Consider the following 11016-nt stretch of genomic DNA (forward strand, 5'->3'; position numbering starts at 1 on the left):
TGAAAACACCCTTCTGTGTACAAGTGATCGAGCCACAGAGCCACAACATTTTTTTTTTTTTAAATAGCGGCATGTTTCAGTTAATTACTTTCATATCTGTTTGAGTGACTGTGTGAGTTTCTGTGGACCTCCCTGCGACTGATTCACACGGTATATAAAATATGTTATATTTTCCTTCTTAGCAGTTGTAAACCATGATTAAAGAGCCTAAACATTGTTTTTTAATGAATCCCAGGTTCAACTTAAATAGGTCATGAGGGACAACACAGAGCCTCTTTGTATGTGCAGTGTGTATTACTGTGGCAGGTCAATATAACTTGCTTACCTGAGTAAGCACCTTTTTTTTTTTTTAACCAAAAACATTGCTATATATCACTACCAAGCTCCTGTGTTCTGCTCACTGTACCTCTACTTAAGTTACTAATTCCATCATCAGTTGTAAATATTGATAATTAAAAGACAGTTTCCCTGATGAAAAATTGTCATGGAGCTCATGAACACAGTTGAGAAGAGAAAATATAGAGGAATGCAGGTTCTTCTCAGCCAAAAGAAACAGAGTTATTTCATTTCCTTTCACTGAATGGATTATAAAATTCCAACCAAAGCCTATGTGATGTCTGACTTCCTGTCAACTCACTTTGTGACAAGATTTTTAAAAATGTGGGGAAAAGGGCAGGTTTCACAAGAAACAGTCTGTGGCAAGATGCTGGCATCCCTGCTTCCAAAGGAAATCCTTTGTCTTCTGAAAGAGCCAAGCAAGTCCTGGACAAAAGGTCAAACAGTAATAGAGTCACACAAACATATCGAGCCATGCTGCTTTCACGGCAGTGTGGGATTTCTAGTTTCCTGGATGGTGTGAGTGATTTCTGGCACAACCCGGTCTAACCTGCATAAAACACTTAAAGAGACATTGGGCATCATGCAGGAAGCAATACATGAACAAATTTCCTTTTATTTTGTCAGCACTTTTGTTTGCACTTTCACCAAGATAAGAACAAAGTATCTTGTTTTCACCAGCCACATTGTTTGTCAAATGCAAGGAAAAGTATATTTTAAATTTGGGGAGAAAATCATGTTTTAGAAGAGACAAAATAAATGGATTATTAAGTTTGTGGCCTAAAGAAATGGTCCTTTGATCCCAGACCAAGACCTCTGTATGCCTTCAGTGGACTTCATTCTGCTCTCAGATGCTCTGGTCTCCAGGCCTTAAGTAGAAAACACCTTTTTGAAAATCACACAGATCTATTTGATTGCTGGATTTTTGAATTTCCTTCCTTTTAAATGTATAATTAAGTGGAAAAATTGTTTTCTAGATTAAAGTAAATACTTTGTCTTCCTCTTTCAAATTTTGAGAAGTACTTTTTGAAAGTACTGTACACAGCACTGAGGACACGTTACTGTTCTGCAGTAAAATGTTCCCTGTGACTTTTAAAGGATAAAATCATTGGTTTTCTACACTTTTCTTTTCGCCAACAAACCTAGTATTAGTGTGGTGTTCTCAATAAAGTGCTTGGTGAGTGTATAGTAGTACAAGCTGTTTGTAAATAGAGTTTTCCCTGCAGAAGGAACAGTCCTTTAGTGATTAAAACTGTCTTCATCTTAACCAGAAACAATCCACACTCTGACCTGCTGCTTCATTTATTCATCACATTACTGTCATCTTGTGGCAATAGGTCGAAACTACAACTAAAGACCACACAAACAGTACTGATACAAGCTTTCGGGTAAACAGGAGGAAACTTTATCTGTGGAGCACTTTTCAAATACAAGAGCCAAACATTTTATCACAACCAGCAGCTTGTTCCTCTGTATTTAGATTTAAGTTCTTGTCCCAGTAGTCTTAGAAGTAAAGAGGTCTCTCAGAGGAGTCTCTCAGAAATCACATAAACATCACCGCTGGATAAAATTTTCAAACATCTGTTCAAATGCAGAGATAAGAACTGGCACTCTGGTTTTTGACCCCATCCCGGTTTAAAATATAATTAAAAACCTGATTACTAATGCAGGACTCGTCATCTCTGGAGCTTAAGTTAAATAATGGAGAGGCACGGCAGACGAACGTTGGGGCCTCAAGAGCCAACTGACTCATCATCTCAAATTACAGAACTTCTTGTGTAACAGCATCAACGTCCAGTCCTCCCCAAAGGGGCCCCCTTTTTGTTCTGGTCTACCTCTGACTGACTATACTATTATGATGACAGAAAGCCAGAGTGAAGCGGTGCTCTTTGTGTTTAACATGATATATGTGTTAACAACCTGACACCATCGTCTGAAGCTTCCTATGGTTACAAATAATAATCACAGATGTAAGTCACTGGTTTATTAAATATAAATATGATGTTTTGAAAACATTGTCAGATTCTCCAAAACCTGGATGATGTGGTTTTATTGAATTCTTGCAATTGTCACCAGCAGTATTATGTGTTGATGCCTCAGCTCTGGGTGAGGGGTCAGAGGTCAAGAGTCAGGTGAGGGTGGGTTTGGGTTGGTATTTCACTCTGTTGTAGTCATCCACTGTGGTTTCTACTGGAGGCGTCTTCCAGTATTCCTCCAGACCCAACGCCAGACACAGAGCAATGGCCGCCATCTGCAGCACACACAGTGTGATGATGATGACATTACAGTGTTTACAGTATAATGTAGTACTGCTTATTTTTGTGAAATGTATATGTATGTATATGTATATGTATGTTTTAGCTTGTTCTACTACTCCTCTATAAATTCCAGGACATTACTAGAAATTGATAGCTTCTTGAACTCTTCAAAACTTTTTCAACAAACGCAAAATGTATCCAGAAACTCCTGAACACTTCAAGAAACTCATAAGACATTTGAAAACTCATAAGCTCTTGTGAAAAATAGAAATGGTACCAGAAACCTACAATGTGTAGTATTCTAGATACTCGTAACACTTCCAGACACATAGAAATGGTGCTAGAAACTTATCTAGTAACATGCAAAACTATTTAACTCTTCCAGAATCTCACTACAACTCATAATCTCACAAACCCAAACACTTTTTGAAAGTTGTAATGCTTCCACAAACTCACAAACCTTAACAGTTTACTCTTTTCCTAAGTTTTAAATTAACAGGTGAAAGAGAAAATCATAATAGTGCATCAGTTTACCATGATGGTGGCAAAGGTTGAAATGATTCCTATCCTGAGTTTGATGGGGAAGCTCAGGTACCTCTTTAGAATTGGACCACAGGGCTACAACACACAGCGGTCAATGGTCAATATTCAACATTAATATAAACTTACTTTTTCCTTCCCCTGATGTACATTAGAAAAACTTCATTTTCTCAGTCAACCCTCTTTTAAAAATGAGCATTACTACAGGAGCATTCACATTTAAAATAAAGAGGTAATAATTTAACAACAACAACAACAACAACAACAACAATAATAATAATAATAATAATAATAATAATAATGATCAGTTTGTCCTGAAAGGCACACACCACAACAAATGGAGCAGGCTATTTTTATTGACAAAATACAAGACTTCTAGAAGTCTTTGGATGAAAATGGGGAAAGAGAGGGATGAATGGTGGAGACAAAGAACTGGAAAAGTAGTAGAAGAGTTAAAAAGGAAGAAATAAGGAAAGTAATGAGACCATGAAGTTACCTCAGAGTGTACCCATATTTTATCTGTGACCTGTGGGGTCAGAGGGTAATGGTCACCGTGTACCATCACGCAAGGCCCCTCTGAGCTGGAGTTATTGGGCTGAGAGCTGTAAGACAAAGAGAAGACGAAGGGGAAAACTTGAGCAGCATTTCTCTCTCTCAGCTGGTACTGTCCTTCTGGTGCAGGAGCCTATGGATGTCAGTGTTTGACCATCTTGATGCTTCTAAAACATAGTCTTTATAATGTTCTTTACTTCTTTCAGAATCCAGAAATTCCTCTAGACCATTTCAATGTTCTGCAAAAAACTCACAGGTTTCTGAAAATCCAGAAGCTAAAAAGCTTTTTTAGTTTTGTTGTTTTACCCCAGTTGCAGGTTGGAGGTGGGAGGGGGAGGCGTGCAGAGGCAGGAGACAGGAAGTCGATTCTCCCAGTCTTCAAAACTCCTCAAACCACAACAAGAATCCTGAGGAACAGACAGATTATCTTCAGTCTACACTTCAGAAATGCCAATTATTGTTTTGTATAAATTAATCTAATATGTAACTGCAAAGTCAGACAGGAGTCAAAACTAAACCCTGTTTTTACTTGCGTCTCTTACTGAGGCCTGGAGTTTCTTTAATTCATTCTGAATGTAATCTTCTGTTCTATGGAGGGGAGTCACGTTCAGGAACACCTTGTCCACAGCACTGTCCATCTAGATAAGTAATTGGTACAGGAATTATTATTATTATTATTGGTTTTTTTTTAGTTCATTCAAACTCATATTATACCACAAAATATAAGTTGTACTGTGAGTGCTATGAGATCAATACAAGAGAGATTTCAGCTGTTCATTTACAGATTTGTTCTTTGTGCTCTTGAAATGAAATGTAAATGTTTTTTTGCACCTAAGAATAAGGTTGAGAAACTGTGGTCAAAACCCTTAATGTAGGCTGTGATGACCACTGCAGCCTCTAGGGGGCTTCAGTGGCAGTGGAGAGTAAGTTTTTACATTAACACATGATACCTGAGCTTGAACCTGAACCAGCGGCGAGGCGAAAACCATCAGAGCCACGAACTCCACGAATATCAGAGCAGAAAACTGGAGAAAGATAATCACAGGTTAGGTGCGTACAATTCAGGAAAAGATCAGAGCTATACAGGAGTTGCCTGTTCCAACCACAAAGCAGGAATGGTTATGTTTCCTAGGAATGGCTGGTTATTATGGGAGTTTTGTCCTAATTTTGCCTCAGTGTGTGCACCTCTGACTGATTTGTTGAAAGATGATGTTAAATATGTCTGGTCTCCCATCTGTAAACACAGTTGAAAGAGCTGTTGTCATCAGCTCCAGTGCTTGCAGCTCCCCAGCTGGACCGTCCCTTCACGTTGCAGGTGGATGCCAGTGATGCTGGGGCTGGCGCTGTGTTACTGCAGGTGGATGAGAAGGCTGCTATGATGTTCCTCTGGAGTTTATAATGATATGATGTTCCATTTGACTAGTCTAGTTATGACAGGAGTAAGGTGTGTTTGGTGTTTTTGCTGTTGTTGTTTTTTGTGTCTCACAGGGTCAGAGTTGGTACCTCTGTGTTATTCGGGGGGTGTGACAGATGGGGATCGTCAGGCTGGATGGCTGGCACCTGGTGAGGTGTGGGTGTGGACACCAGGCCTAAGCAGAAGTACTCTGCTCAGTGCAGGCAGTCTCTCTCTGCAGTTCGTCCGGCTTGGATCTCCAGCACATTGTGTGGGGACTGTTTGGGGCCTGGTTTTCTTTGTTTAGTGGATTATGTTGGTTTGACTCTAGGTTCTTGCACCCACACACTCACACACACACATTCAGCCACCTCACTTGCATACACGCATCCCTGATACACTATTGATTACTGATTCCCCTTTTCTGGGTTGTTTAATAAATTTCTTTGTTAAAAAGTTATGCCTGGTGTGGTCTCCACCTTTTTGTCCTTTTCCCTGACTATGGAACATGACAGTGTGTGTGTGTGTGTGTCTCTATCTCACCACCAGCAGCAGAGGTTTCAGGTCCAACGATGCAGCACAGATGCCCAGAACAGATAAACCCACTGTAATTGGACCAAACACCTGCAGGACCAGTAACCCATCTCCACTGCTGGACAACTGTTCAAACAATGGGAGAGAAGCTTTGCATGTAAGTTTAGCCTGAACATACCCTCTTAGATTGTTGTTATAAGTGTCTGACAATATCATAGACAGGATTCCTACAGAGACAGACCTTTTATTAAAGAGTAAGATCCTTTTTGTTTAACCAGAAACTTCACTATATATCACTACCAGACTCCATTGACAAAAGCAGGAATTTTACCAGGCTGAAGACAGGAGCTGCTGGAATACCACTGCCTCCATCTGTTAGTTAGTTTGTGTGTGACTTTAAGTCTTCAGATCATTTTTATAAGTAAAAGTACCACACAGTAACACAAACAGGTTAACTCATTTAGGCAGCAGTATCTCAGCCGCTCCTGTGTTCTGCAAGGTAAAATTATTGCTTTTGTAAGTGGAGGTTGGTATTGAAATATAGCAATGTCGAATAAGGTAAAGAAAAATAATTTTAAAAAATCCCAGTTATCCAGTTATCCTTTAAAAATCAGTATTTCTTGAGAACTGGGACAAAACATGGCCTAAAATTAAACATTTGAGGACAAAAATTAACATAATAATCTAAATTACAAAAACTAATAAGTTCAATAGAATGAGGCCTCTTTTCACAAGAAGGAATATTTAATTATATCTCAAATGTTTCTAATTTTTATGTGATTAATTGTCAACACTGAATCCAAAAAATACCAAAATAAAATATATGTAAATATATTTAAGTATAATATTCATCAACAAGTACTGAAATACTTAAGCAAGTCTGAAAGATATTGATTCATTTTTTGGGATATATAGTGTATATATTTAGTATTTCATCTTTTATTTTATGGGGAGATGTTAAATCATTTATTTATGTAACTTCTCATTTATATAGTTTATCACTTATTTGTTTAATTCCCTCTCCACTGCGATAGTTATGTCACATCTTTGGAAGTAAAATGCTGCTGTAACTAAAAATACACCAAAGGGAGAAGCGTTACCTGAGCCACTGGTATGTTGCCATCAGTGGAGGAAAATCCGACGCCGATCATCACCACACCAGACACCTGCAGAGAAAATGAGGGGAAACATTAGAGGAAAAGTTGGATCAAGTTACAAGTGAGTGAGTGTTTGTTTGGTAGAAGAGGAAATCTTTAACAGCAGCTACATTCCTCTCAAAGTGTTCTGTTATCCCCAGAGAGACACTCATCAGACTCCCATCAGCTGGGAACTGTGATGGCTCTGAATCACAGACGTCAGAGTTTAAACCTCCACAAACACAAAACTCTCATTTCCTTAAGTTTAAAGTTTCCAGACGCTATTTCTCACACTGAGACTTTTCCTGGCTTCCTAACTTTATCTAAATCTTATCATCTACTGTTGCTACTGTGCTCTGATTAAACACAGCGGCTCAAAGAAACAATGATACGACTCAACATGAACAACATGTTCACGAAACGAGGAAATGGCTGAATACTAAAAGTAACAAACGACTATAAATAACCCTGGCTGCTCCAAACAACAAGGAAGTAGTGAAAGTCTCATGCTACACTTGAGTTACACTAACAGTGTTTACTTCAATCAGCTGATACAGTGTAAATAACAACACAGCAGCCAAAACAGGCAGCAGGAAAACCGAAAGTTTCCAGTGTTTCGTGAGACAGGAAATATTAGAAATACAGAGATGTTTTCCACACAGATATAATTATATTGATGATAATAATGATAATTTGAAGGTGAAGATATTTCAAATTGTGAGGTGAGGAGAGGAAATACATGGAGGGAGTGAGAGGAGGAAACAGTGGGAGGAGAAAACAGGAGGAAAGACACGAAGAGGAAGTGAATGAGAAATGTAAATAAAGATATTACTAATTCCACAGCTAAAGATGTATTATGTAATGTTATATTCATTTTTTATGTAAAAATAAAACATTTTGATTAATAAAATATTTAATTTTATAAGTTTTATTTATTTTCTTATCTATTTATTTAGAATTTATAATGTAATAATAAATCTGTCAGTGCTCTCAGTGGATAATCAATGTTTTTGACATCCACTGATCAGCCTGTGAGGATACTAACATCAGTTAATAAAGTTTTAAATTTGTATGCACCTAATCGCTTTATAGGTGACTGATGAGCAAATAATGAGACAAAGCAGAATCTAATACACATGAAAAATATGAGAAATAATATAAGTGACACAATAAAATAGATATTAACAGATGAGAAAAAATAAGATATGTAAAAGGCAACAAACTTTTAAAGCAATGGAGCTATATTGAAAATAAAAATTCAATTTTGAATCTGGACATTATTTTCTTGTGGTTTTGAAGAACAGTGTATCCAGTCGTCATGAACAGCTGCTGCAATGTAAATTAATTGTGCAATTGTCCACGTCACAGTATGTCCACTAAAATGCTTGTTTTTTCCACTGACAGGCTCAGATTCAGATTCCTACAGAGATAGACCTTTTTATGAAATCACTAAACATCCCTATATTTCACTACCAAATTCCACTGACAAAAACAGTAATATTTCCAAGAAGAACTCAGGAGCTGCTGGAATACCACTGCTGTAGCTGCTTGTAGCTATCTGTTTTTCCCAGAGAAAATCTAATCTATGAATCTGTGAAAAGACATTACCTCCACACATTCACTATTACGTCCTTATTATTACAGGTAATAATATTAACCTCAATTTATAAAACAATTAATTAAACTAGCTTGCGAAAGATGTGATTTAAAAAGCTAGTTTTGAAATGATCAACAATTGTGTTTATTAATTTGCTGCATATTAATGAGGCTGAGTTGATAAAGATTTTTACAAAAAATTTATGTATCCATCTTTAGCAGTGAAAAGTGAGATTGTGCTGAATAAAAGTTAAATAAATAAAAAATAGATTTTTAAACAGTTTTATTTTTCATTTTTCCCTCTGTGATAAATTTCACTTCTCTGCTGCTAAAGATTCCAGCTGTTCATCATCACATCTGTCACAACCAGACACAAACATGCAGTTAGCAGTTAGTGTTAGCTTACCATTAGCAACACAGTGACACAAATGGCGAGTCCTCGCAAGTAACTCCTGCAGCGAGCCATGACTGCTGTCTGAGAGAGTCGAGCTAAAATAGAAACAGAGTAGAGACCAGAGCCGAGTCTGTCTGTGTGTGTGTGTGTGTGTGTGTGTGTGTGTGTGTGTGTGTGTGATGGATGTTGTTTAAATCTCGGAAGTGTTTGGCTGTTGAAGGAAAGAACATGACCAAGTTTGGAAAATCAGTTGGAGAGGAGAGGAGAGGAGAGGAGAGGAGAGGAGAGGAGAGGAAAGGAGAAAAGAAGATACAGAGAAGGGAGGAAACAACAGAGGACAGGAGAGAGGAGGAGAGGTTACTCCGGGTAAAAGGATATCTAATTAAGAGGAAGAGAGTGATTGGAACACAAATATGAAGGGTCCTAAGAAAAACAGGAAGGGAAGTGACAAAGTGATGAAAAAGAAAGTGAAAGTTTGATAAAGATGAAAGAAGGATGGAGAACAAAAAACAAGTGTGAAGGAGGGGCAGTGCAGGCAGGAAACATGTTTTTTTATACAGGCTGAAACAGGCCGGCGTACATGTTGCGTGATGGCCAACAGACTCAACAAAATAGGCCAGACGCCTCACTAACTACTTCCTGGTCTACTCCTAGTTGTGGTCAGATTCCCAAACCAACTCAACTGACTCCTCTCAGTGCAAAGGAGTTTCTACAGAGTGTCTTACAGGTGTCTGAATTCCTAGCCTCCTTCCTGAGATTGAGCCAAAACTAATTTCTTCATATTACATCCACAGGCTTCTTTCTTTCAGTCACTGCACAGAGTCAAAGCTGTACTCCCAGCAGCATCAGTGGCACCGCTTACACCTAAAAACGGCATGTGTTTGTGTACAGGTTCATGTCTGCCTTCTAGTGGCTGCAGTGATTATCACTAAGGGGTGATGTTAAGAGTGGATGAATAGGTCAACAAAACTTGTACATTTGTACGATTGCCACATAGCCAATGTCACCATTAGCAGCTTTTTACTCATATTGGAACTGGGAGCGTTCAGTATCAAACTTCATTTCTTTACTACACACAGTGACTCACATTGAACTTATAGTATGCAATCCTTTATTTTGCAGCAACCAGAACGACGGACAAAAATGTAGATGTGGAGATACTCATCTCATACTCATCTGCAAAGTGTCCCACTGCACACAGGTCAATGAAGCCAACAAAATCACTCTGCAAAAGTGAGCATTTTCTCAGCAGGACATCAAACAATCAGATATAAAAAACAAAATATTTAATAATGACTGAATCAAAATTTTCATACATCTATGGTATTTCAATTAGAAGTAGTATTAAAATACAGATACATGAAACCTTGAATCATTTGAATTATTTAATTATCATTCAGACCACCTGACAAAAAATGAAAAGAGTAAAAACAGATGGAAAATGGAATAGTGGTATGAAAAAAAAAAAACTTAACTCAAGGTTCACTTACTAACTTTTTATGGAGCTGTTAACGACACTACTCAGTCCCCACAAGCAGTATTTGCAGCTAAGCAAGACTGATGAATGAAGGATGTGATTAGATTTAGTTTTATTTTTGTTTTCTTTTATCTTTTTCATTCTGTTCATCATTTCTCTCATGGAAAATGTCATACCAGTGAAGCCTGTTGAGTAGAATAAAATCCAATGGAATTCAGTGGAGTCATTAAGCATAGCACTGTGTTGACTTAAGACTAAAAATAACTAAAGGGGACGGACTGACTGTCTGGGTGTGCGTGTTTATGTCCATACATGTGTGTGTCTGAGAGAGATGGTTATAAACAGTGTCCCTGCTCTCTGCTGGTTTCTCAGCAGACACTGAGTGTTTCTGAAACGTTTAAATATCTTTAGGATCAGCTGCATCAGCCCACACAGTGACAATGACGAGAAACACTTCAGCTGTGCGCCACAGTAAAATGTGATGGAAGCCAAGTGGAACAATGTCATCCATCTCCATCTGTCATGTGCTGTGGAAACATCCGTTAGATACCTGGAGTAACCGTTGCTCTAGAAGTGTTTTTATTATGTGTGGTGTGTGATTAACATTGCAGCTTCCAGATACCCAATAACCCAAAATAAACACATAACAGATCATTAGATCTTAGTAAAGTCAACAACATTTCCAATATCCATAAATCCACCTAGAAAGCAGAGGAAAAAAAGAGGTCTCAGAGCTTGCTTAAGAATCACAACATTTTTAAGTTTTCTTTGGTATCACAATAATAAAGTCATAATTGTCT

At 37.9% G+C, this 11016-nt stretch overlaps 1 protein-coding gene across 1 annotated transcript; it reads right to left on the reverse strand.

The window, feature by feature from the left end:
• Positions 1-1718: 1718 nt before the first annotated feature.
• LOC108895866 (23 kDa integral membrane protein) lies at positions 1719-9162 on the reverse strand. Its single transcript, XM_018694821.2, has 9 exons — positions 8752-9162; positions 6714-6779; positions 5623-5739; positions 4637-4711; positions 4229-4324; positions 3993-4093; positions 3631-3736; positions 3129-3212; positions 1719-2587 (listed from the first exon to the last, which is right to left on the reverse strand). Exons 1-9 carry the CDS (start codon positions 8809-8811, stop codon positions 2465-2467), a joined length of 828 nt encoding a protein of 275 aa, XP_018550337.1. The 5' UTR covers positions 8812-9162; the 3' UTR covers positions 1719-2464.
• Between the last annotated feature and the right edge of the window lie 1854 nt (positions 9163-11016).

This window comes from Lates calcarifer, linkage group LG18, assembly GCF_001640805.2.
Source record: "Lates calcarifer isolate ASB-BC8 linkage group LG18, TLL_Latcal_v3, whole genome shotgun sequence".
NCBI classification, from domain to species: Eukaryota; Metazoa; Chordata; class Actinopteri; family Centropomidae; genus Lates; species Lates calcarifer.

Excerpts from the sequence above, each read along its gene's own strand:
- LOC108895866 (XM_018694821.2), bottom strand. The coding sequence starts at position 8,811 with ATGGCTCGCTGCAGGAGTTACTTGCGAGGACTCGCCATTTGTGTCACT. Across the intron at positions 5,740-6,713 it reads GCAACATACCAGTGGCTCAG|TTGTCCAGCAGTGGAGATGG; the intron begins GTAACGCTTCTC and ends TTGTTTGAACAG. Across the intron at positions 4,094-4,228 it reads TAAAGAAACTCCAGGCCTCA|GATTCTTGTTGTGGTTTGAG; the intron begins GTAAGAGACGCA and ends TCTGTTCCTCAG.